The 26739-nt window shown below is 52.9% G+C and overlaps 1 protein-coding gene across 1 annotated transcript; it reads left to right on the top strand.

Moving 5' to 3' along the window:
- Positions 1-534: 534 nt before the first annotated feature.
- Positions 535-26739, top strand: KANK4 (KN motif and ankyrin repeat domains 4). The gene is made up of 10 exons (XM_074598019.1): positions 535-1050; positions 13003-13085; positions 14478-16400; positions 17270-17381; positions 18807-19037; positions 19631-19718; positions 20137-20356; positions 21736-21878; positions 22834-23034; positions 23939-26739. The coding sequence occupies exons 2-10, from the start codon at positions 13070-13072 to the stop codon at positions 24038-24040; spliced, it is 3036 nt and encodes a 1011-aa protein (XP_074454120.1). The 5' UTR covers positions 535-1050; positions 13003-13069; the 3' UTR covers positions 24041-26739.

The raw sequence follows: 26739 nt of genomic DNA, 5'->3' as shown, positions 1-26739 counted from the left end.
CTGGGCAGCAGGGGCAGGGGTTGTCCTCATGGCACGAAGCCCGAAGGCTCCCCTAAGACACGCGTTTCCCTTGATTCTTTGATCTGTTCTTAAAGTCATCAGGAAATGTCTTCTTCTTGCTCAGCACCCAAGCTCCTCCCATGGGGGGTGAGGGCAGACCGAGCCGGGCACCCACCCTGCTCCGATGTACAGCATTTCCCACCCGGAGCTGAAGGGTGTTTGGGCTCCTCTCGAAGGACAGAGGAATCACAGGGAGCCGCGTTGGTCCCGGTGGATGCTGAGTCCACAACCCCCGCGGAGGCCACGGGGCCACCCCCAGCATTGCCAGAGCCGCTGCTCTCCCACGCTCCAGCGCAGCCGGGAGCAGGGCTGGGGTTCACCTCTCTGTCTTCGAGACAAGCGAAATCAACAGCTTCGCCTAAAGTTAAAGGTATTATTGCAGGTCACCAAACTACTGATTTCTGCCTGTCCCCAGAGCCTGGAAAAGAGCTGTCATTCCAGCGACATGCTGCCAGCGGGCAGGTGATGAGCACGTAAATCACATGGGGTAAGGCACACGAGTAGGCTCAAAACCTGAACCTAAAACTGCATTTTCTTTACGTTTTCCACGTGGTCACATGAAGGTACGAGGGGCCGATGTAAACCGGCCCGCGTTGAAGGGCTGAGCGGGGAACAGCGGGTGCAAATACAGCGCAAGTTCTGCGGCCGCGGCCCGTCCCCGCAGATTTCCCCTTCCACCCCTCTTGATCTGCATCTGTGCAAACAGGATGAGCTCGAAAAGTACAAACAAGAGCATTAAAAAAGCAGAGCCCGGGCACAATGCCGCGGTCAGAAGAAAAGAAAATAAAACATCAAGAAAAAAAAAAAAAAAAAGTGGATTTCTGGCCTCCCACGGCAGCCGCTCCTTTTGGCTGCCGCCGAACCCTCCCGCCGCCCATCCCCGCTGCCCCGGGCCGCCCCCCCGGCACCGCCCCGCCCCGCCCCGCGTCCCAGCTCCCCGCCCGCCGCAGGCACCGGGGCCGCCGGCACCGCTGCGACCGCCGCGCCCAGGTACGGCCCGGGAGGGGGGGGACGCGGAGCCCGGGAGGGTCCCGGCAGCCGGGGGGAGCGGCGGACGCGTCAGGGACGCGCCGGGGATGCGCCGGAGGCGCTCGGGGGGTGCTGGGAGGGTACGGGGGGGGCGCGGCAGTGGACGCTCGGGGCTGCGCTGGAGGATGCTCCGGGGGTGCCTCGGGGGGTGCTGTGCGGGATGCTCTGGGGGATGCTTTAAAAGTGCTCCAGGGTGGTGCAGAGTGTGCGCCGGGGGTGCTCAGGGGGCACCTGGGAGCACTCCAAAGAGTGCTCAGGGGTGCCAGGCCCCTCGGGTGCTGCCTGGGGGCAGCAGCAGCTGCCCTGAACCATCCGGGCCGGGAGCGCTTCCAGTGCACCCCTGGGTGCAGGACGGAGGCACGGAGCGTGGCTGGGCAGCGGGGAGAGGGCAGGAAGGCTCCGAGCCCCGACAGAACCCCCGGATGTCACCCTGTGAGGGCTGGGAAGGGCCCCCAGACCCCGGGCAATGTGGCAGAAGGCACCATGGTCCCAGAGCAGCCAGAGTTGCATTTAGCCTCAAAGCCCAACCATAAAACCCTCCCCGTCTGTGAAGATGTGGTTCAGACAAGCCCCAGCCCAGCCTCCGTGGCCGAGCACGGTCTCCAGCGCCTGCCTCCAGCCTCTCCGTTTCCTTGCTGGCTTTCCAGCCGTCCGGACACAGAAACTCTTGGTGCCGTAACTCATTTCTGTCTCTAGCGAGGTTGATGCTCAGGTTCCCTGAGCCGCGTGTCCCATGGGGCTCGGCCGCAGGTCGGGTCCGGCCGCAGAGCGGGGCTGAGCTCCGGGTCCGTGCATCCCTGGCGGGGCCGAGAGAGGGGCTGCTCCAGCAGCGCGTCTGGCAGCGAGTGGAGGGACAGGCAGTGCCTCTCCTTCGCAGGCAGCATCGCCTTTCCTCGGCGGCGGCCGCTGCCAGGACATTTCTGAGCAGCCCAACTCCGCCGGGACCAGGCGTGCCCTGTGCAAGCACTTTCGTCAGCTCCTGGCATTGCATTTGTGATTTCTCGCAGGCCTAAGGCAAAGATGTGCCGGGCTCTAACTTTGCTTGGGGGGAAATCAGAGTGAGTGTGAACAAGGAGCTGCCCCACCGGGGTAGACCATTGCCTGAGATTTGTGTAGAAGAGGCTGGATAGTCCATGAGAAAATCAGTGATGGCAGAAAGTGGGTTAAATAACCTCAAATGCGAGTCTTAAGTAAGTTCAGAACAGGGGAAATCGTGGTCTGGATGCTGTGGGTATGATGTTCATCGTCCAGAGATGGAAGCGGGACTGTACTGTACGGGGTCGTCTCATTTTCCTCACAGCTATGGGATGCGACACCACCGGCAAGGGTTTCCTTTCTCCAGAGGCTAAACCAGAAATTAAATATTTTAGCTGTGTGTCCCAAATGAAGGTGGTGGGCACCTGAAAACGCAGCATGTGTGTAAAGATAAGGACCACAGCGAAGGGCAGAGACAAGGGTAAAAAATAATCAGCATTTGCCTTCATACCTGTTTTGCAGTCTTCTTGGTGTTTCCTGTTTGATTTGGGATGGACTTAATGGAAAAAGCTGATCTCTTAAATGATTCCTGAAATGGTAAATCAGAGGAGGGAGCCCATAACCTCAGGTTTATAACTGATTGTTTGTCACTTCGACTGTAATATTTCAAAAATAAATATACGTGCCGAAGCGACAGCCAGCCTGATGAACAGCGAGATGGCCGGGGAGTCTGTGGTTGAGGAGGGATCGGTTAATGAACGTGTTAAAATAATCCTGCAACTGGAGGATGAGTTGGGGGGGAGCCTGTTGCTGCTGTGGGTGCTGTGGGTCTGCCGGTGCAGTTTCCAAACCGCTTGTGAATAGGAAAACCAGGGCCACGTTTGGCTCCTTTCCGCAAAATCTGGTTACGGAGAAGGTTTTGTCTCCCGGGTGCAGGAACCACCCCCTTGTGCGGTGCTGGGGCAGCCCCCTTCCCGCAGGAGCCAGCCAGTTCCGTGTCACAAAGTCTCCCTTGGTCCTCCGCTAACTGAAATAACCCCCCCCCCCAAATTTAGTTGCTGCCGAGCGGGAGTGAGACGTCGCTTCCCGTCGAACAGCCTCTGCGCCCCTCGGCGTGGGCGCGTTTCAGGAGGGAGAGGTTTGGTCTCAAAACACCCTGCGCATCAGGAGCAGTTTTGAGATCCTGCGGGATGACCGGAGTTGGATGAACACAAGCTCATTCACAAGCTCGTTGCCGATTCAGGTCCCTCCCCCTGCGGTTTTACAGCTGCCAAATATTCTGAAAGTCACATTTTTATCGCCGAGTGTTACGCATCAAATCTTGGGTCTTTTCAAGGAAGCTTTGGGAGCAGCACCAGGGATGAACGCGGCCCCATTAGTTAGGGAAAAAAGTAAATATGGAAAGTTAGTGTATTTTGCATTCAGTGCCCTGTATGACAGGGGTTACGTGACTCTGCCTTGCTCAAGAGCAGCGAGATGCAGATTTTGGTCAATAAAGCCCTGACCCCGGCTCAGGGTCACAAAGGAGCCCGTGGCTGAGGGCAGAAATCCCCAACCGTGCACATTCACACACTGCCGGCGCTGGGGGAGCGCGGTGGGGAGGAACGGCCGCGGCGGGTTCCTTCTTCAGCCCTCGGTGGAATTAATGTTTCCGGCGCTGTGCCTCGGGAAGCCTCAAGTCCTGCACATCCCAGCGTTTGAACAGCACATGAAAAAGCAATTATTGTCATTATTATGATAATAAACTGCCAAAGTGGACAATTTGGTGGAGTGAGAAACGTGAAATATGGGGAAAAACCCACCCGCATGCAGTGGCTCCCATCTTCCAAATGTGATTGTCTTCAGTTCATCGTTGCAGCCAGTTCCTCTGTCCGTTGGGGTTGAACACGAGTCTCGGCGCAAGGGAGAAAGCTGAAAACACACCAGCGGCGAGCTTGTGTGAGCTTGGGCAAAAAACGGGAGGAAAACACCCGTTTCCTAAACCTTCCCCATAATCTGGGTGAGAGAGGGTGGGAAACGCGGCTGCAGGGCGTCCGGCTGCCACATGGAAACCACCAGCAGAGGAGGAAGGCGGCACGTCCATCCCCTCCGTGGCCCCAATCAACATGGAGAGTGGCTTCACGTGGCCTGAAAAAGAAGTATTCCTGTTTGAAGAGGTTTTAAAAAATGTTGTGAATGTGATCAATCCAAGTCGTGTTGGCTCAGGCCAGAAATCGATATAAAATGGCCTTGTGTCTCCACGGGGGACTGCCTAGGGAAGAGGAGAAAAAAAGGCATGCAGGGAATAAGGCTGCCCTTAAAACCACCTGAAAGTCCCGCTTTCAGCAGGAGAGGACATGTGTTGACGCTGAAACCTTTACCCGGGATGGACAGGACAGATCCCGAATCGACAGTCAGCTTTCGCAACCACAAATGCACTTTTTGGAGATTTCTCAGGCTGGTGGGTTTAGTCGTCCCTGTTTGTGTGTCGGGGTGGGTTTTTCCAGTCCCACAAACTCTGGTGTTTCAGCTCTCAGTGAGCACCCAGGGGTCGGACACGGCACAGCACCCTCCTTCCCTGCGCTGCCCCATCCATCTCACGTCTCAGCAAGCAGCCAAGCAAGAGCAAGGTGGAAGAGCCTTTCCCAGCAAGCAGGAGGCCCTTGGTTTGATGGTTCACCTCCACACCCAGCTTCCAAAAACACCCAAAGGATCCTGTTTTTCCTGAGGAATTGGAGACGTTTCCATCCCAGCTTGGGCCAAAGCTTTGGCTCTTGAGTGGGATGAGCACAGGAACCCCAAGGATGCACTAAGCCCTGGCCAAGCCAAGGACAACCCCGTTGTCATAAAGTTGCTGCCAAGTTCTTTGACCACATGGAAGTTATTCGGTATCATGGCAGCAAAGCTTGACCTGTCCCAAGGTCAAGGAGATGGAAAAGAGCAGCTTGGAAGAGACCAGAAGGAAAGGAGGCCTTCACTGGTGTGACCCCCCAAAATTTGTGGGATTAAGGCAAAAAGAGTAAACATTAGAAATGAGGCACTTCAGATTTTTGTCTGCCGTCTGACTGTGGAGCGCTTTCGATTCATGGCTTCAGGTGGTTTTTCTGATCGCCTGGCACTGGGAAAGGGGACTTCAGGGGAAACACCGCAGTTTCCAAGACACAGGATAAAATCAAGAGAATCAACCAAAGCTTTTATAAGACCGTGGCTGGAATGAGCTGAAGGTCAGTTGGAAAAGAGGTTATCAGAGGAGGGGATGAATGTGATCGTTTTCCCCTCCCGGTGAGCCATAAAAGAGGGCGAGAGTTTGGATATCTGATACCTCCAGGTCTCGTCCTGACCCGTCTCTAATGGAGATGCTGGCAGGAAGCTCATGACATTTATTAAACAGCAATAAGCAGCTTTAATAAAATCAGTATCCGCACAAGTTTATTACTGCCATTTGAAAAGATGCCTGAAATGGCTGTTTAAGTACCGCCGGCTGATGAGGGTTGCACACTTACGCTGAAAGCGATCGTCTTCTTTATTAAGTGGCGCTGGGTTAATTACTCAGATTTCTCATGAGCCCGCCGCCCTCTCAGGCCCCAGAGAAGCTGCGCACGCCTCCAGGATGTTTTCCACGTGAGCAGCCCCCCGCTCCAGCCCCTCCGCTGCTTCGTGTAAATAATTTTGCAGAGCGGGTGGGAGGCCAGCCCGAACCTCTCCGCCGGTGCAACCACGAGCTGACGGGTTGCAGAGGGAGCTCGTCCCTCTCGAGCACGCACAAACCGCTTCCAGCTCCCAGGTCATGTCTCAAACAGCCGAGGGTGTGATAAAATGCTGGTGACGGCGCTGTAGACTACCCGTCACCATAAGCCACGTGCTGAAGTCATCCGCTGGCCCTGGTACGGAGGGTGAATTTTAAGCAGGCATCTGGATTATGTGGTGTTTCACTTTCAGAGGGGTTTAAAGGTTTATATCCTTTTTCTTGTCAAACCTTTTTACCTGCCGCTTCTGCCACCGCTGCTCTTCCCATACAGCGACTGGTTTTGCATCCCCAAATCTGGTCCTGCCCCAATTCGGGACATGCAGCCAGGTAACACCAGCACAGGGGGAAGCCTGCCCAGCAAGTGCAGCGCCGAGCCCTGCGTGGCTGCAGGGACACATCCAGCTTACCAGCTCGCCTTTCTGGATGCGGATGGGTTTAGAGCAGCGGGCTACTGGGGCTCAGGCATCATCTGGTCTCCCTGCTTGAATTTTGGGTCTGCTCAGCTGCCTTCTGCCCCCCGTCAGGCAGCACGGACCAGCCCAGCGTGTGTCTGATGCTGGGAGGGCTGGAGCCCCTCTGCTGTGGGGACAGGCTGAGAGAGCTGGGGGGGTTTCAGCCTGGAGAAGAGAAGGCTCCGGGGAGACCTTCCAGCCCCTTCCAGGCCCTAAAGGGGCTCCAGGAAAGCTGGGGAGGGACTTTTTACAAGGGCACGTAGTGATGGGACGAGGGGTAATGGCTTCAAACTGGAAGAGGGGAGATTTAGATGAGATATTAGGAAGAAATTGTTTGCTGTGAGGGTGGTGAGCCCCTGGCCCAGGTTGTCCAGAGAAGCTGCGGCTGCCCCATCCCTGGAGGCCAGGCTGGATGGGGCTTGGAGCAACCTGGTCTCGTGGGAGATGGGTGGGACTGGATCGTCTTTAAGGTCCCTTCCAACCCAAACCGTTCTATGATTCTATGATAAAACCTCATGACAACTTCTTGCAATGCAAACCAGGACTTTAAACTGCTTTTAGTTAGTTAGTTAGTTATTTAATCCCACAAAGTTTTCAAACTTCTTTCTTTTTCCTCCTGGAAGGAAACTCCTTCCTGTGCCTCTGCCAGCCGGCAGCCGATCCCAGCCCACCGCCGCACAGCGGAGATCCCACCCGTGTGGATGTCCCCAGCAGACTGGAAACGGGTTATTTTTCTTCCTTTGCAGTGAAAACAGAATTGAAAAATCCGTACAACAAATATTCCCTGAGAGGCTATATTTATTCCTGGTATGTCCACTTGCAATAATAGCTGGGCTGGTTGTTGTGCAATGGAGCAGACCGCCTGGATGGAGCAGGTTTGGGTGTAACCCTTTGGGTACCAGGGGTGAGCTCCGTCCCTGGGTCCGTGCAGGTCCGTGTGGTGGAGGGGAGCGGGGGGCGGTGGGTGAACCCCAAACCTGCCCTCCTGCAGCCTGGGGAGAGGAAGGAAAGCAGCCGCTTTGCCCGCCGGCCTTGTGAGCATCCAAGAAGGCAGTGGTGGCCGTGGCAGGGACTGATGGGATGGTTTTTGTGCCGTTTCGTGGCCGTCTGTTTCCTGTCATCTCCGGGAGCAGCCTGCAGAGCAAAATCCCCCTTGACAGCTGGTGTATAACGTAAAGCAGCAGCAATTTTAGGTCATGACCTCCGTCCTCACGCTGGTGGGGCGATCTTGGGCCATGCTCAGGTGAAACCCTTCCCCATTTCCCACCCTGCCTGGCCCCGTCGGGCGAAGCTATCAGAAGCCAGTCATAGCTCCATCAACTGCCAGCCCATAATTAATTAATTTGCATGTTTAGACTCCATCCATTCATAGTTCCTGATTAAAAGCTTATTTAGGGGGACACAGACTTGAAGACCTTCTTCAGGCCCACGGGAATTACATCTGGGAAAAGCTGTAGGTCTTGTGTGTGTAATTGCAATAAGGAAATGCTCCAAATAAAAGCTTCCTGCTGTGTCTTTCCAGTGGGAAAATGAAACAATTCTTTTAGGCGTACTTCAAAATCAGCGCCATATCGAAACGTGTATTTTTTTTTATCGTGCTGCTTTGTCTAGAGAACACAAGCAACAGAATACGCTCAGAAAAGATGCACAAGTGTAACTAAACCAGAAGAATTCGACAGAAAATAAGCCAACGTGCTCTTAAGGTTGTTTTGAACCCCGAGCTCAGTAATTGCTTGTGAAAGCAGAAAGCCATCCACAGGGCCCTGTGTGGTGTGGGATGCTGGAGCCGCGTGGGAAAGGCGGTATTTAATGGGAAAGGCGGCATTTCACCGGCTGCTGAAATTGGGGGGGTGGGTTATTTTTCATTCCTCGGGTAAGAAGTTAACCCATCCGTGCCTTGGGGAGTGCGAGCAAGGACAAAGTGCCGCTGTTGCTGTGCATGTCCCGGCTATTTCGCTTCCTGCGAAGGCAAAACTTTTCTGCTTTTCTTCAAACTTCATCCGTTAAAGTTACATGTAGTGGTTGCAGGAGCGCAGTGAGCTGCAGGAATTGCCAGCAGCTCTGTTCTGCAGGCAGAGAGTGATGAAATGTGTTTTTTCCTGCTAACAGGAGAGCTTTGGCTGCTTGTTAAGTGATGAGAAAGGTGCCGGTGCCGCTCCGTGATGCAAGTCCCTGGCGAAAGCCCCCGACAGAGCCCCCAGGTCCCAGTGGGATGCCTCTGCTTTCCAGGCGTTTCTTTCCCGTCCCTGGAAGAGGTTCACAGCCCGGCTGAGGGGCTGCGGGGAGCTGGGCAGGGTCTGAACCCTTCTTTTTTAGCAAACGCGAAGCTGTTATGAGTTCAGCGCAGAGATTGAGGGGTTTTTTCCCTGTCGCCAGCCTTGGGGTGCAGTAATCCGGGATACCCGACAGCAACCCCAGCGCGGGGGCTGGGGACGGGCTCTCTGCCCGTCACCAAGCCGTACAAAAGCACGCTGTGTCTGCTCTGCAAGCTGCCCCCACGCCTCGAATTTGAAGTTTGCATTGATAACCCTGCTGCAAAAGGCTGGAGCGGTTTATTTGCCGAGTCCCCCCCCCGGCACCCATGAGAGCCCGGCGGCTGCCCGTCCGCCCTCGCAGCCGCCAGGGCACGGCGCGGCACAGAGAGATACGCATGGCGACCTCCCGCCATCCCCCGGTCCTGTTCAGCATCCCCCGGGGACACGGCGGATGGATGGGAGCGGCGTGAGGGGCTGGAGCTATGGGGAGAAGGGTAGAGGGGCGAGGGGCTCGCTCTCTGCTCCGCGCATGGGAACGGGGCTTTGTCGGGATTAATTCCGGACGTTGAGACCTTCTGTGGCTTCTACTAAAGATGCCGCCTTTTAATCGCGGCAGCCGCTTGTGTTTCCTTGGGAGAGGCGCTCAGCAGAATAACTAATGCGCTCAGCCTGGGAGGTGCAGCATGCGGAGGGCGAGCTCCGGCTGCAGCCTGCAGCATCAGGTATAATTCGAACCATATCGTTAATAATTGACTGTCTTTTCAGTAATCTTTCCTGATAAGGGAGGCAGCCCGGCGACAGCCCAAGCAGCACTTGGCATTTTGTGTTTTATGGAAAAGTTATCTATGTTATGGAAAGTAGCTCGTTTTATACAGCAGGCTTGAACTGTCCTCGGAAAGGTCATACGAGAGTGATGGGCTGCTTTATTAGAAAATTAGTCTCTCTTCGGTGCTTCTTGTTTTAAACTTGTATTTGCTTTCCGAGCAAGGTCACTGCTCAGCTGACCAACTTTTTAACAACTGGAAAAGGCACGTTTGCTGCTCCGAACCCTTCGCTGCCGGCTCTGGGCACGGGAGAAGATGCTTTTGAGGTAGGCAAGCGCTTCTGCTCCCCGATGGGCTTGTAGGTGGGAGCATGAGAAGGTAACACGACAAGGTGCTTTTGTAACGAGAGTTTTTCCTTCCACCACGAAGTGCTAAAGCCGTTGCTGCAGTGCAGGAGAACACGACAGGCAAAAAAATGTTGTGTTACAGCTAATGAGACTGTGCTAACGTGCTGCTCAGCAGGGATGAATTGTCGTCTTATTTATAGGCACAGGGTTAAATGTTTCCAGTTTAAAATTCCTAGCAAGATGCTCTCGGAGAATGATATTCATGTATATTTGTCTTTGTGGTTCAGTTAATTTGTTCTTTAAATCTTCTGGGGTCCTTTCTGCTGGCTGGGGTGGATGGGGGAGTGAGAGGACGCTTACATTGGCTGGCAAGGGGGACAGGGTAAAAGAGGGGTTAAAATGTGACTGTAAAGAGCCAGTGTTTGAGACCAGGCTAGTTAAAAAGACAGTAAGCTGTCTCTGCAAATGGGCTCCCCCAGGGGATAAAACCTCTTCGCTCTGTTCTGTTGCCTTCTCACATATTCGCCTTCTAGATTTCCATTTCCGTACGTATTTATTCCTGCCTTGAGAAAAGCCAGGCAATTTCATTCAAGGTAAAAATCAGCAATGCTGCGCGCGTGGCGATGTCGCCTGCCTGGGGAGGAAAATAAGTATTCTTCAATTTTATTCGGTAGAGGATAACTCAGCAAATATAGAGCCCGACAGAGGGTCAGCGTGACAGGTATTAGCAGGATGGAGACCCACCTAAAAGTACCGCCCTGCCCTGAGTTGTGAGCCGGACACTGGGTGTACAGGTACGCTGCTTCTGCCAGATCACTTTATTTTTTTATCTCATTTTTGTTAGGGACAGGCATGGGACAGCACCCGTGGGGTCCAAGGAGCCGCAGTTTTGGCTCAAAGCCATCCGACCCATGCCCGAGCTGCCCCGGCCTGGGGGTGGGCCGGGAGAACATCAGCAAGCTGGTAGGGTACATTCAGCATCCTTTTACGAGGCGATTTTGAAGTAGATTGGTCAAATGAGAGAAGTCATGTCATCAATTTGGGCCGCAGAGTTGGGACCCAGCCAGCTCATAAATGAACCAAATAGATGTAATTATCTAGATATTAAAAAACATCCTATTCACTGGCCCTGCCCCCCGCCCCACCTTCTAAATATATGACCTAGAAGCGTGAAGCATAGCTGGTCAGGCTGTAGCTGAGATCCGTAATTGACTGTAATTGGAAAATTTAAAAGGAAACATTTGAGAAAGAGTTTAGCGTTCGTTTTGGCATGTGCTGTTTATTGGCAGGAGGAGACAGAAGAAATTTCCCTTTATAGAAGTGCAGTTAGTTGGAGAGCGTGTCAGGAGGCTGCTCGTCAAGGTGTTTCAGAAGCTCGCATGGCATTGGGCAGGCATCGGTGTTGCCATCTGGCCACATGAGCGTCAAGAACATACCGACCCTGGAGGCGCTTTTGAGAGTTTTGATGTTCTCCTTGGGTTGGGACCCTCCCAACTTTCCATCGGGGCTATATATTGACCATAAATGTGTCTACCTGATTGACAGAACTAACTGTTTCTTTAAAAGGTTTTCATCTTTCAAAGTATCTGTCCTATGGTAACAATGCTGCAGGATTTGGCTTCTTTTTCCCATTGGTCTTTGTTGTAGTTAAACCATGTCATGCCAGTTCTTCTAGAAGACAATAACAGCAGCACCTCTGTATATCCTAATCCGTACGGCATAGCCAGTTACCTTGCCTGATAAGCTGCTGTGGGACCATCTCTGTCCAGGAACCGAATTAGATACTTGAAGGAAAATCCTAAACAAGCAACCTGCTCTCCAAGAAACCCTCACTTTTTCCCTGTAACAGAAATTAAAAACCAGACCTTCTCACTCTGAGCAACGTTGCCCTTCTCATGCAAGTCAGGACACCTCCTACAGTGACGTCCAGGTGCCTCAACCTCCTTCACCCTTGCCAGCCTCCTCCCTGTGTCTTTCTAAAGGGCATGGAGGAGACGAGCTTCACCCAGGACTTCTCAGGGTTGTTCCCAGCCTTAATCTCTTCTCATGCTCTAGGAGGGTCTCACCCATGTGCCCATGATGGGAAAGAGCTGGAGGGCAATACAGTCCAGGCTGGATGTTTCATGATGTAGGCTGTGTTGGATCTCTGCCTGAAGATCTTCCCTGATATGATAGCAATTTGTCTGTATTTTAGTGCAGTTTGGTGAAGGGTCTTTATATATAAAAGGCCAGCAATGTGCCCTTGTGGCCAAGAAGGCCAATGGCATCCCAGGGTGCACCAAGAAGAGTGTGGCCAGCAGGTGGAGGGAGGTCATCCTCCCTTCTGCTCTGCCTTGGTGAGGCCGCATCTGGAGTGCTGGGTCCAGTTCTGGGCTCCCCGGTTCAAGGACAGGGAACTGCTGGAGAGGGGACAGCAAAGGGCTACCAAGATGATAAGGGGACTGGAACACCTCTCTTATGAAGAAAGGCTGAGGGACTTGGGTCTCTTCAGTCTGGAAAAAAGATGACTGAGGGGGGACCTTATCAACACTTATCAATACTTAAAGGGTGGGTGTCAGGAGGATGGGGCCAGGCTCTTTTCAGTGGTGCCCGGGGACAGGACAAGGGGTAACGGGCACAAACTTGAGCATAGGAAGTTCCACCTAAACATGAGGAGGAACTTCTTTCCTGTGAGGGTGGCAGAGCCCTGGCACAGGCTGCCCAGAGAGGTGGTGGAGTCTCCGTCTCTGGAGACATTCCAAACCCACCTGGACGCGTTCCTGCCCAACCTGCTCTGGGTGACCCTGCTCTGGCAGGGGGTTGGACTAGGTGATCTCCAGAGGTTCCTTCCAAGCCCTGACATTCTGTGATTCTGTGATAATGGTATGGATGTACTCTCAAATAATGGGTTTTGTTTGAACAATATTTAACATAAATTTTGAATCTTTGGTTGTTATGGTTTAAAAAAAAAAAAAAAGTGACAAACCAGTCATTTCTGTGTATGGTTTATAGCCCTTGCTGTTTTCAGAGATGTGATGTGATGTTGGATATACCAGCTTACAGGAGTCAAGGAAGAGTCCCTGTGCCGTCTATCTCAAGCCCAGTAGAAATTATCCTAAACATCTCTCCTTTCTCTTTTGCAGTCGAAACCATCTGTAATGCAGGGGGTGTTTTGTAAGAACCAGCTACCTGGGACGTGTCTGTGAAGCAGGAGTTGTTGCCACTGGAGAAGGAGCTATTGATTTAAGCAGCTTGAAAATGCTTAGCAGTCACAGTCGGGCTGCAGAATTTGGGGAATAGGAGGGTGGTGGCCTGTGGAGAAGTGTAAGGCTTTAAGGAGAAATTAAGTTTGCATGATTCAACTTTTTTTTTTTATTATTTTTTAATTAAAAGTATCTGTTTCTTTGTTCCAAGGGTGAAGTGACTCATCTGCCCTAGCTCATCAGAGGATGGTTAACTGACGGCCCGATTAGACCACACCATGGAGAAGACAGATGGTACGAAGGCTACGGGATGTTTGTTTGCTCATTTGTTTCTTGAAAAAAAGCACCCAACCTGGAGTAATTTCCTTACTGTAAATAACCTGTTTTCTATAGATATGCGCTAGGGCCAGGAGATGAAAAATGCGTCGTTCATGTATTATGCAGACTTCCTAAACCGCAGAAAAAACGTGGTCGCAGCTCTCGGTTCAGCCCCTATTTGTCCTCCCGTCCTCTGCGGTGCGTGGGCAGGACAGATCTCTGCTCCTACCGGCTGGGCTTTCCCCTTGTGCCCTATTACCCTACGTGACGTTTTCCCTCTGTAATTCCTCTGACTTTCACGTGCCGCTTCCCAGCAGAAAGGCAGCTGCATCTCGGTGATGCTCTGTGCCAAGTTCTCCCGGTCCCCGCGCGGGTGCTGCACCAGGATGGAGAGAGAGGGAGCAGCCGTGAGACCTGGCTTCTCCTGGTCCAGCCGCTCCTCCTCCTCCTCCTCCTCCTCCTCGCGGAGCACGGCTTGTTTGCTCAGAGGTGCAAAGCAGCCCAAACCACGAGCAGTGATGTGGGGGTTTAACTATTTCGACCCTCAAAGCTGAAATTTAGGGGCTGTGGAGTTTTGCAGGCTGGATCTGACTGTATGAAGTTGCGTTAAACCAGGAGCCTCGGGCTGCGCGGAGCTGTGTTCAACCCGGAGCCGTGCGGTTTGCCTGCGACAGCTGGGTGGGCAAACACGCTGTCACGCATTTCGCGGCGATTTTTCCTCAATTAAAAGCCGTGCTCGGTGCCGTGCGGCCGGTCACCTTGGGAAGGCACGTGTTTCGCATGGCTGCGGCTGTGTAAAGCAGCCCTGGCTGGCGCTGCCCGGGCCCGGCCGCTGCCCGGCGCTGCATTCATCATTTTCAAGGAATAATTTGTGACCCGGTATTTGCAGATGAAACAATGCAATGATTTTCCTGCTTGGCGCGCACAGCCTCCGGAAAGGTAAAACCAAACCCAAAGCCTTGAGAAATGTAATTGTCACAGATGGGTTCCACCTTTGTTTTTCGAGCTGGATTTATTGTACATCAGGCAGCTTTTTATACTGACACAGACACGTAGCTCTGCCTGCAAAACCTGCTGTTTGCTTAATTGCCAATTAGAGCCACGATTTCAGCAAATTTTCAGCTTCCTCAGTGCAACAATTACCTGATTGACCTCCGGAAAATCAGACCGGACCTTTGCGTGCGTTGCTGCGTCTCTGCGCAGCTTCACCACGAGCCTCCGCAGTGACGGAGTGCAGCCCCCCACCTGCCCAAAACTGAGAGAAAAAAAGCAGTAACATTTTTCCCCTGCTCTAAACATTTTTTTTTGTTAATTTTTTTTCTTTTTGTCTTCAAAATTCAATCGTCTCTTTTCTTTGGGTTGTTTCAGCAAACGGCCAGCCACCCAAACCCGATGGGGAGCAGGAGCAGCCCCGCAGCCTCCCCTACTCCGTGGAGACGCCGTACGGCTTCCACCTGGACCTGGACTTCCTGAAGTATGTGGATGACATCGAGAAGGGGCACACCATCAGGAGGGTTCACATCCACCGGAAAGCCAAGCAGCCGAAATTCAGCACCCTGCCCCGAAACTTCAGCCTGCCCGAGAACGGCTCCCGGGGGTGCGTGTCCGCCCCCACCAAGAGCTGGACGGCGACCTGCTCCTTCCCCCAGCGCAAGGCGTCCCTGGGGGCGGAGGACACCCCCCGTCCCCTCCTGCCCAACGAGCTGACCCTTCCCATGGCCGATGAGCCGAGTTACCGGAGAAAAGCCCTTTTGGCGGAGACGTGGCGGCAGGCGGAGCTGGGGAGGCAGGAGGACGAGCTCTGGGGGCGGCCGCAGCTACTGCGAGCCTCCAGCATGCCGGCTGCCCTGCCGCCCGGCCAGCCCCCGCCGGGGGACGGACGGGTGCCCTCGTCCCTCCGGCCACCTCCCCAGCCTTGTCGCGAGCAGGGTGGCTCCGAAACCACGTTTCGCCCCGGCTCCGATGGCATCGTGTTAAATCTTCCCCGGGAGATGAGCTCGGAGCAAGATGTCTCCTTGGGGCAGAAGGAGCATCCCAGTGGAGGCAGCCCGGGGCTGGTGCAGGTGCAGCCCCTGTGGCAGAGCCAGCATCCCGCCGTGCCGCAGCTGCAGGTGGTGATGGAGAGCGGAGGCGAGGAGGGCGATGCTGCCGACGCCAGCGGTCGCTCTGCCTTGGACAGGGGTGAACCAGCGTCACCGGGTGCCCTCCAGCTCACAGAGGAGAACACAAACCCTGGGGAAGGGGAGTTAAGTGTGAGTGAAATCACTCCGAACGTGCTGAAGGAAGCTGAGGAGGGGAGTGTCCGGGCTGGAGAGAACAAGGAGAGCTGCGGTCCTCAGCCTGGTGATGCCGGAGAGCCCGGCGGGGTTGCCGCACTGAAGCTGCAGGTTGCTGCTCTGGAGGAGCAGCTGAGCAAGAAGAAGGAGGAACTTGAGCGGATCAGGGCAGTGCTGGAGCAGCAGGATCATGAAATCAAGGAGAAGGAGAAAAGCATTAAGTTACTGGCCAGCTCCAAAGCTCAGCTGGAAGAGAAGCTGTGCCGGGAAACCATGGAAGGTGCCAAGCAGAGCAGCAGGGCTTTGCAATGCTACGATGCCGCAGTGAACACCGACCTCTCGCAGGTAACCGGGGCCAAGCAAGCCCATGATAAAGGCATCAATGTAAATATCCCCATCTCCACCAAATCCATAGGATGCAGCGTCCACAGAGCAGACAACATGAACGCGCCGGGTGCTCGGAGAGATCAGGGACTGGCAGAGGCTTGCAGTGGTGTCGGTGTCGGAGAGGGACCCGGACATTTTGGTGAAGCCACCATCGAGGCTGGCCTTCACACACCGTGCTTCACCCAGCTGAAGATTGACGAGCACCTCAGCGATGACAATCAGAACCACAGGAATAACTACGATACCCAGAGTCTCGCTGCTCACGCAGTGACTGCAGAAGGCTCTCGAGGAACAAGAATTGGTTCAAACACAGGAGAAAACAAGGCGGGCTTTGGCGAAGCTAAACCTCGAGATGGGCTGGAAGAGGAGGGTCCCCCTGACCACGAGGATCTCCCTGCTGTTGACCCCATCGGCCAATACGTAAAAAAAATCCAGGAGCTTTTGCAGGAGCAGTGGCTGTGTTTGGAGCATGGCTACCCCGAGCTAGCGAGCGCTATTAAACAGCCGGCCTCCAAGCTCAGCTCCATACAGAACCAATTAGTTAATTCCTTAAACTCGTTGCTGTCTGCCTACTCTACGCAAGGGCCCGCGGATAAGGAGAATTCGAACACACACTATCAACAGTTGGGTAAATAATATTGGCATAGGTTTCAACATGTGCGGGCCAAATTTCTTCCCATTTATTCAAGTGTTGAGCAGGGGTGATGCAGCGGAGCTCGCTGGTATAGTGTCAGTCAGATCAGAAACGGCCCCTCCTAAACAGGTATGAGAAAGGCAAATCTCTGCACATCATAAACTATGTGATCTTAAATAAAAAAAGCAAACGAAACCACGTAGGAGCTGATAAAGCTATACGCAGGATCAGCTTCCAAAAGTGGCCGTACTTGTGGCCATTCCATCAAATAACCATTTTTCTTAGTTGGATTGGACATTTCAATTTGCAAGGATCTAGGACTCGTGCTCATCTGGGGTAAATCAGCATGAAGGTCACCAGAACCAAAACCAATTCAAGGTAACTGAACAACGAGGCTGGGGAAAGGCCCGTCCCCACTCACAGCCGGTCAGCTAAAATAATTTTAGCTTATATGAAGATGAGAATCCAAAACCGAAGGCTGCCTGTTCACTGTCGGGGGGGCTTGCAAGTGGATAAGTGACCTATTACTTATAAGCAATATGTGTGAGGATTGAAAAAAAATAAAAAAACATTATCGCCAAAGTGAAGCCTACTTATATTTATAGGACGCATATACAATTCCCAGTCACTTCCTTTGTATTCTCAGTCACTTGGAGATGTTTGCTCCTGTATTTTAAAGGAAGCAGGGCAGGTTCAGATTGTGGCCAGGTGCATCAGTAGTTTTGCAAGACATAAAAAACATGTCCTAAGATGAACTAAGGTGCTTACGGTTATGATTTGTAGTTTGATGCTAGATGTTGGGAATAATCATGGATAATTATGGCACATCTGCTTAATTAATCTATTATTTTGTATTTTGCTAGAAATCTCTCCAACCACAAGTCTTAAATCTATCATGAAAAAGAAAGGTTATGGTTTCCATGCAGGAGGCAATGGGACCAAAAAGAATCTTCAGTTTGTTGGGGTAAATGGTGGGTAAGCATCCGTTCAGAAGATAAAACTGCCTTTTAACATGTGATGTCCTCTGTGTCGCTGAAGAAGTCATTCTTTTTTTCCCCCCCCTTTCCCCTCCAAACCTCTTGATTAAAAGGCCATTTGAAATGGAGCCTCTTTTCTCCCTTCTTTAATCCAGCCCTGATAACCTGTAAGTAACCCTGTAGAAAAGAGATTGGTGTTTTCAGCGCAGCGAGGGACGCCCTGGGGACCGACACTCTCTGCACACCCATCTCTTGGGGCTTCATCCAAAACCCAGCTGGGTCCGTGGGAAGATTCCCACTAATTTTTGGTGGGTTTTGGAGGAGCTCAGCATTGCCTGGCTGGGCACGCTGCCACTAACCTGCCTCCACGCTCCAGCGACAGCCAACAAACGTTGGTTCAGGGACTGAGAAAAGACTATTTCAGTAAATAAGGCATTACCTCGGGCTGAAGGAGACCCGTAGTTTAGGTTGTGCTCCAACACCCAGTTCCCTGTGTATCCAATCTCTAACACTCTTTGGCTGTTGAGCTAACTAGATACAACGACGTGTGCTGTTGATGCATCTCTAAGAGCCGCACCGGCACGTCTCCTACCGAGGAGTACGTGTGCTGGCACAAAGAGGGCAGGAGGCATTTCACTGTCCCTTCACTGGGCAAACAGCTATGTGTGCAAGTGTGGATGCTGGTTTCTGCTGACGTAGGCTTCTCTGACTTCCCAGCTCGATGGCTACTGCTGTTGGGTTCATGAGGTGTTACTCACTCTTGTTGTGTAGAGCTGCTTCTACCAACAGTCGCTGAAATGGGTACAACCTGTAGCGAGTAGAGGAATCTCAACTAGTTTGAGAAAAGTTCTGGGGTCCCTCACAGTGAAATGTTCTGTGTCATGGAAGATGTTCTTGTTATTGATGTTTTTGGGCAACCAGAAGAGAGGTCTCTCTAGCAGGGCTGCTTCAATGGTGGACTCGGGTCCGTGCTGGAGCTGCAAATGCAGTTTTTGTCTAGTGGTTCTCAAGGTTGCCGACAAGCCGCCTGTCCCACCTTGCCACAGGGTCCGTGTTTCTCCCGGCTCCCCATCTGCCTGCCGGCAGCTCCCAGCAGGAAGGGGGCTCGCAGCCCTTGCCTGGCCACATTGGGGCTTGTGCCATGGACATCCCTCCAAACCAACTGAGTAGTCCCTGAAGTAACCTTGCCTGCTGCTAATTCACTGCTTCTATCACGCTCCTGCTGGCTTAAGAAGCCAAAAAAAAAAAAAAAAAAAAAAAGACTAACCCCAAGTTTGGCTGTGGCTCTAACCTTTTAACTTGCGTATCACTCCGGGCTTCATCCAAGGCCCATTGGAGTCAGTGGGTGTCTTCAATGAGTCTTGGTCAGGCCCTGCGGCTGCGGATGGGGAAGGAGTGAATAACATGTGGTGTCCTCAAATAGCTACGAAACGACTTCAAGTGAAGACACAAGTTGTGAAGACAGCCCGTCGGACGGGGATGCGGAGAGCGAGACGGAGAGAAGAGCTGATGATTTGGAGCCCACACAGGTGAAAGCTGGAGATGAAAGCGAGGGGGCTTCGTCGGGGACCTCCTCGCAGGAGAGACCTGAGGATGATGACCTGCAGGAGCCATTGGCAGAAGCAGCACCTTGCCCTCAGCACAAGGCTGACAGGTAACCAGAAACCCAGATCGTGCTTTCCATCTCATTTCTGAAAGTACAGGACACGCAGCGCTGCGTTCAGTCGCTCCCACAGGGCTGGGTTTTGGTGCTTCATCTGCTCAGTGGAAAAGCAGCTGCTGACCTCTGTAGACATGGGAAAAGGCTTTAAAGAGCTAAGTGTTTTTTGAGATACTACAGAATCTAATGGGGATTGATTCAGGCCCTACGTGTGACTGTGGAAGAAGGTGGAGTGAGTCATATTTGGTGAGAATTAGCTCATTTCTCCCCTCTCAAGTAAAGTTTCTAAGTAAAGTTCTTTGCAGATTCAGGAATAAGTTGTTTTTTTGTTTTTTTTCCACTTTAAGATTTCTTGCAAAAGATGAAGTTGACCATACAGATCTGGGAGCGTGGACTTAAACACTTATTTGAAGCGCTTAACTTTGTACCTAAAAAAAAAAATCTGTGTCAAGTCAATGAGACAACTTGTGTCCATAAAGTTAAGCACTTAAATAAGTGTTGACCTAAACTGCACGTTCTGCTTCCTGCTTCAGTACCTCCTGCAAGGTCTGTCTCATGATGGATTTACAAAAGTATTTTCCCGTTAGATGGAAACCCTCTGAAGATTTCCTTGCCGACTGCCAGCTACTCAGCCAGCACCTCTCAGAACTCAGCACCACCAGCGACAAGCATCTGGTACAGATAATTTTCAATGCCATTTCATACGTGGTTCCCCCCTCTCTGTTACGTTTAATGGATAAGATTATCCTCACAGCGTGTTGCAGCCTGTGCCCTACCATGTCATGGACAGCGTTGGGAGGGGGACGAGATGTCCTCTGAGTCAGTTTTGGAGTAGCCAAAAAGAAAGGAAAAGGGGAAAAAAAAAAAAAAAAAAAAAAAAAAGATGAAGGCTTTCTCTGCTTACTCATTCAAGTTCCCACAGGAAATTCCTTTCCCCCTTATGTTATAGCAGTAATCCCAAACCCACAAGCTAAATACCGGGTGGGTGATGCCAGAGCGCAGGACGAAGTGGCGGAGGGCAAGGAGCGGGGACAGCAACTGGTTTGCAGGATGACTAACGGTGTAGTAACGGTGTAGACCTTGGTGTTTTCAGCGGCACATCCTGAGCACCGTCTGCCAGGAGTGGTTCCGGGTGTCGAGCCGCAAGTCTTCCAGCCCGGAGGTGGTCGCAGCGTATCTCAAGGCGCTGGGGACCATCCAGCCCCAGCTCCTGGAGATGGTGGTGAACCTGGCTGACAGGAATGGCAACACGGCTCTTCACTACAGCGTTTCCCACTCCAACTTCCCAATTGCAAAGCTCCTGCTGGACACAGGTAGGAACAGCCACTCTCTGCTCGGCCATGGCTTATGTTGGGTATGGGTGTGGAGGTTACTTTATGTCGCTCTTGCCCATGGGGCACGGTCCCACAGGGAATGACCACAGTGTGCAGAGCCCAGTAATGAGAGTCCATCTGGGAGTCCCAGACCTGGCAAACAGTGAATGAGGTCCAGGGTCCTCCCAGGGAGTTCAGTGAGGAGCAAAAGGAGATGGGACAGAGGTGGGGCTGGGGACCAAGTACAACCTACGTGCAAGGGAGCCATCTAGTAGATAAGCATGGGGCCAAGGTCCATTCAGGATACAAATGGGGGGCCAGGGTCCATCCAAGGGACAAGTGTAGGGCCAAGGTGCATCCCAGATACAAGCATGAGGCCAAGGTCCATTGAAGGGACAAGTGTAGGGCCAAGGTCCACCCAGGAGATGTGGTTGATCTGAAGACCAGCATCCTCCCCCATAGCCAATCCCTGGGCCCATGGCTGTGGGTGGGGGTCCCAGCTGAGGCTCCTCAGGGACATTAAGGCTCGTTAGTGCCCTCGGGGCCCTGACGCATCTTGAGGACTTTGCAGTCTGATTTTGCAGGGAGCTTAGAGTCCCCGTGGCCAAGGGCTGTCTCTCATGGCCCTGGTCCAGCTGGGATGGGGTGGCTCCCCCAGCTTCTTGTAGCAGCAAATCCCACATCATGGCTCGGAGCTGGAGGATCAGACCCCCTGAGAGCGTAACAAACCACACAGCGCTGAAGGAAAACTCCATTCTAAACCGTTGAACTTTCAGCTCATGTTGCAAAGGAAGAAAAATCTCAGCGGAGCTTGTACAGGGGAAAAACGCACGCGTGCTCAGCAAGAATAGAGGCACTTTGGCCTTCTCCCACGGGCCAGACAATCTGTTAAATGTTAGGGAAATGGCAGATTATCATACACATCTATAACCCGATTGTTGCCGCAGACCAGTGGGGAGCCGTGGGGTTTGTCCCCTCCTGCCACCGAGTGCCCGAGGTGGCCGGGTCCCCGGGACAAGGAGCCGAGCCCCAGCCCGTCAGACAGGGCTCGTTATTGTAATGCCCATGGCATTAGTTATCCTCGCCTTTTTTTTTTTTTTTTGGTTATGGTGTTCAAAGTTAATTGAGTTGACTTTAGCAAAAGTTAATTGTAATTAACTGTAGCAATGCGTAGCACCAAACATCCTTTAATGCTGTGCTTACGAGACTAGATTTAGTGCAGATAAATCTCAATCCTGTATAATTATGGAAACTCCTGTTTCTGGGAAGACGAGGCTGCGTGTTTTATAATTCCCTCTTTGCCTCCCGTTTGCTCGTCTCTCCCCATCTGATTCCTCGTGGGGCCGACCCCTTCCCCGGCACGGTGCATCGCCCGCCAGGTGTGTGCCGCCTGGACCTGCAGAACCGCGCCGGCTACACGGCGGTGATGCTCACCCCGCTGGCAGCTGCCGAGACGGGCGAGGACATGGAGGTGGTGATGAAGCTGCTGAAGGAGGGGGACGTCAACCTGCGAGCCGCCCAGGTGCGTCCCCGTCACTCTGCTCGCTCTGAAAACCGAGCGTGGCCCCACATGGGATCGTGGCACGGCGTGGCAGGGGGCAGCGGGTATGAATTTGGCAAAGGCGTCTGCAAAGTGCCTCCTGCTGAGCTCGTTGCCTCCTGTTTGCAGTCATCGTTGTGCGATGCCAGTTCAGGCTGCGGCATCGTCATGCCCCCATAGAGACCTCAGGGTGGGGGGGATATCATTCAGGTTCCTTACACTGCATGTGCAGCGCCAGGCTGAGACCCGGTGGTAGACCTTGGGTTGGAGTTGCTGTTTCCCAAGAGTTACAAAAGCAACCTCAGCTAAACTGCAGAGTGGCCACCCACCAGCTCCCCGTGAAGGGACGCAGGAGCTCAATCAAATGAAGAGACAAAAGGAAGGCTGAAAATTTTCCAAAGTAACTTGTGTGAGCTAAAAAGTCAAAGTCTGAAGAAGTGACACCAGGGAGGAGCAGTGCGGGGTGGACCCCGGGGTATGGGACCCCCAGGTTTGCTGGTGAGCGGTTGTTCATCCATCAGTCACTCATTTGGTCTCAGAGGTGGCAGCGCCCTCATCCATCTTGTCTTCCAAACAGCTGTGAAAGTGAGTCTAGACCTAAGTTAAACTGCCCAGGAGGGTCAGGGGGACCTTTGGTGGCAGCTGGGCGCCGGGCGGTTTGGCCGTGCTGCTGCGGAGCCCCTCCACGTGGCCGTGGTGCAAGCGAGTGGGTATCTCTTGCAATACCTGCTGACGAGCCCCAGTGTTATTTAACAAAAATATGCAATAATAATAATATGAATTATTATGATATATGTACTATGCAACAATAATGTGCAATCTTATTATATTTATGCAATAATAACATTCATTATTATTATTAGATTACGTTCTGACTGAGCAGGACCGTGGGAGGCGGTGGGCGAGGGGTGTTGAGCCTTTCCCTCTGCGGTTGCAGGGAGGCCAGACCGCCCTGATGCTGGGGGTCAGCCACGAGCGGGACGACATGGTGCGAGCCCTCCTCTCCTGCCAGGCCGACGTCAACCTGCAGGACGAGGAGGGGACGACGGCCCTGATGGTGGCCTGCCGGCTTGGCAATGCCGACATCGTCCGGCTCCTCTTGGCCCAGCCCGGCTGCCAGGTCGCGTTGACGGACAAGGTGAGGCTCCGGCACCGGGCTCGGTCCCATACACAACCTCACACCCACCAGGCAGGGAAAGCTCATGCTTTACAGGCAGCAATCCCCGGGTGGTGGTTTTTAAGCGAAGAAGTACAATTTTGGTCCAATTTCTAATCAGGGGATCACTTTGGGGAGAGCACCCCTGTTTTCGGTGCTTGCTGTGCAGCGCGCGGGGTGGCCACGGCAACATCCCACATCCCAGCCGTAGGATGGGCAGGAGCACCGGGGGGGGAAAGCCCAACCCAGTGTAAAGCTAAAAAAAAATAAAAATAAAAAATTCTGGACATCTGGAACAATCAGCAGAGCTTCAGCTCCAGGAAATTGGCAGCAATTAACTCCCCTGAGAACGGACACCTCTCTGGGGATACGCGTGGGACGGGATGGGGCTGGGAGCAGCGCGTCCGGCTGGTGGGAATCTCCTCCCATGTGGGCTCATGGCGACAGGCCACGGTGGCCGCGACTATGGTTGTGCAACTATTTTCTAATTAAACTACAACTTGTATTAGTCCCACATGACTGGGACATGCGGGACGGCACCGGGACCAAGGGAAGGCATGGGCAGGGTGCGTTTTGTGCAGTTGAGGTTAAGATACAAAACACCGTGAGGAGGTTTGCAGGACGGCGGGTCATTTTAATGAGGGATGAGCTGCAGGGAAGGAGGTTTTGGGGGTAAATGTCTGGGTGCAAAGCAATCCTGGCCAATGGCTCGCTGGAGAGTGGAGGAAAACTCACTGCCAGCGGGCAGGTTGGCAACAGCCTCCCTTGGCCATGGTGGGCCAAGAAGTGGCGGGGGTCGGGGATGGAGCCGGGTGGATTACGTGTGTCACCGGGGCGAGATGCAGGGACCCGGGCGGTAACATCTTTGCCTCCTCCCTCCCCGCAGGGTGGTAACTCGGCCCTGTCGCTGGCCCAGCGCGCTGCCCGGGGGGACATCGCCGCGCTCCTGCAAGCCCACGCCAAGCAGAGCCCGTCCCTCTCAGCGTGACCGAGGGGGAGGAGGAACCGGGACGGGGAGCAGGGAACAAACAGCTCCTTCTTGTACAGCCCTCTGGGCGGCTGGGGCCAATATCACAGGTTTCCGTACATACGGGGGGATGAACCCTGTCAGTTATCTGCAGACATTCCCCACGGCTAATTCTCCTCATTAAGCCTGCTTACACCCCCCTAATCTACGCACATTGCCACCAATGACTCCGAGCTCTCCTATACGCTCATCCTCGTATAGATTTGGCAGGTGAGCCGCCGAAACGAAGGAGAAAAGCACATTAGAAAAGCAATACTTAGTCTTTTGTAACCTTATATTATGGTTGTTCTTTTAATTGACTACTTAACTATAGCTCATTTAACTTGTAAGTTTGTGGCCTAATATTTATTATTAGCTCTTTTGTACGTAGCGGCAGGCAGCGATTATTCGGTATATGTAACAACAAACACAAGCTGGATGGATTATGTAAAGTATAAAATCCTATTTGTGTTTGCTTATGTGGGTCTGATGTAAGAATTAAAAATTAACGCTCTAGGAAAATATTTGAGTATACCAGACCCAAACGCACAGACATTGTTTTGCCTCTATTCAGAATTACCATATGGCTCTTATTTTTTTCTAATTAAGTTTGAGCTAACGGGGAAGCTCAGCCCATTGACATGCACCGTGCATCCACGCGTACGCCGCTCAGGCACAGCGGGGCCCATCGGGTTCTCCCGAGCACGACACGAGAAGATCACAACAGTTCCCATCCCAGGATGGGCTAACGTTGTCCCAAGAGTTTCGGGGCGCGACTTTGCTGCCAGATGCTTTTTGGGCAAGTACCTGCTCTCTGCTTTCCCCCGTGCTCAACTTCGAGATGCCCAAACGGCTCCCAGGTAAAGCCGTGCCATGATTTAGCTGCTGGAGTCGGCCGGTGCCAGGGCCTCCCCCACAGGGTTGGTCCAGCATCGGCTCAAGTCCTACACGGGGCAGAGTTTTTTTCTTTTTAATCCCTCTGCTGCTGCCAAAGAGGGAGGGAGGGCACAGGCCCCGCTTTTCCAAACACCTTTACGCTGACGTTAAATCGCCGTGTACCAAGAGAAGCCATTTCCTGAGGCTGTGCTGCATCTCTGTAGGCTTTCGTGGACTTGGATGCCATCACCAGTTGAGCTGATGTGTGGTCATATATGACCAGGGCATGTGAGGAGAGGCTGAGGGAGCTGGGCATGTTTAGCTTGGAGAAGAGGAGGCTGAGGGGAGACCTCATTGCCCTCCACAACTCCCTGAAAGGAGGGTGGAGAGAGGTGGGTGTTGGCCTCTTCTCCCAGGTGAAGAATGACAGGACCAGAGGAAATGGTCTGAGGTTGCGGCAGGGGAGGTTTAGGTTAGATATTAGGAGGACTGACTTTACTGAAAGAGTGGTCAGGCCCCGGAACAGCCTGCCCAGGGAGGGGGTTGGGCCACCATCCCTAGAGGTGTTTAAGAAACGTCTAGATGTGGCACTTCAGGGCATGCTCTGGTGGCAGAGGGCAGAGATTGTAGGTTGTTTGGTTGGACTCGATGATCTTAAGGGTCCTTTCCAACCATGAAGATTCTGTGATTCTGCGGTAACATCGTAAACGCAGAGCTACTTGCCATCACTAAAAGCAAATCTCCCTTGTTAACTAATTGCTGTTGTGTGTTTGTTACTAAGCAGAAGTTAATCCTGGGCTACTTTGGTTGCTTGTATGTCAGTTCCCACCATGATGGTGTCACTTGACCTGCCTTTTCCCCTTCCTTTGTACTTGCAATACGTGGCAAAGCCCTTTCCGGGAGCCCCTGTCCTCGGCTCGGGACCACTTGCTGCCCTGCAGGAAGGGGAGGGCAGCCCCCGCCTCCTGTTTTCCACTGAAATCTGCTGCCTGCCTCCGGTTTCTTTCCTTTCTTCATGTTATTATTTGGAAGCCCTCACCATCTCAAATGTCTGAAATGTCTAGCTGCCTTTTTTTTTGTTTGTTTGTTTGTTGGGGTTTTTTTGTTGTTTTTTTGTTTTTTTTGTTTTTTAAACCCTGTCCCAAAATGGAGTTACCTCCTTTCTGTATAAATAAACTGGAGTGAAACCTTGACTGGCGTTTGCTCCCGTGCCTGTTCCCATGGCCGCGGTGCTCTCCTGGCAGCAGGGATGCTCTGACGGACAGACAGACGGACAGACAGGCAGGGAAGGACAGCCCGTGGTGACCGCATGTACGTGCATGTCATTAAATCAGCCGTTTCTGAGGTCCCAGATCCCGGATCACCGCACAGACAGGGTGAGGTGTTTGGTTTGGTTTTGTTTTTTGTTTTTTTTTTTTTTCTGTGCAGAAATTCCCCCAATTTGCATCCCTGGGTCCTGAACACGCAGCACCCGGAGCCAGCGTGAGCACCCATCGCATTGCCGCCAGGCCCCGGCTGCAAACAAAACCAGCCATAATACCATTTTGTGACAATTTTCACTGAGGTTTATTTTTTTTCCCCGCCGGCTCTGGAGCGGCGCTTGCGGGGAGGAATTTCACTCTGCCTCTCGCTGCTTCCCAGAGGGAGGGGAACTTTCTGGTTTCAACATAATAAACATGGGAGATGGCTGGCTGCTGCGGCACGGGGTGGCTTTGGGAGGCGCCTGCCTCCTCCTGCCCGCGGGATCCCTCGGGATGTCGAGCCCACCATCCTGCGATTTGGGGACGGGGCACGTTATTTTGGGG

This window comes from Larus michahellis, chromosome 8, assembly GCF_964199755.1.
Source record: "Larus michahellis chromosome 8, bLarMic1.1, whole genome shotgun sequence".
In the NCBI taxonomy this organism is placed as follows: Eukaryota; Metazoa; Chordata; class Aves; order Charadriiformes; family Laridae; genus Larus; species Larus michahellis.
Note: the sequence above shows the minus strand (reverse complement) of the source record. Positions and strands in the feature narration are given on the sequence as shown.

Bases quoted from the DNA above. Each gene is read 5' to 3' on its own strand.
- KANK4 (XM_074598019.1), top strand. The intron at 19,719-20,136 runs GTACAGATAATT...TGGTGTTTTCAG, and splicing joins CCACCAGCGACAAGCATCTG to CGGCACATCCTGAGCACCGT. The intron at 20,357-21,735 runs GTAGGAACAGCC...ATCGCCCGCCAG, and splicing joins AAAGCTCCTGCTGGACACAG to GTGTGTGCCGCCTGGACCTG.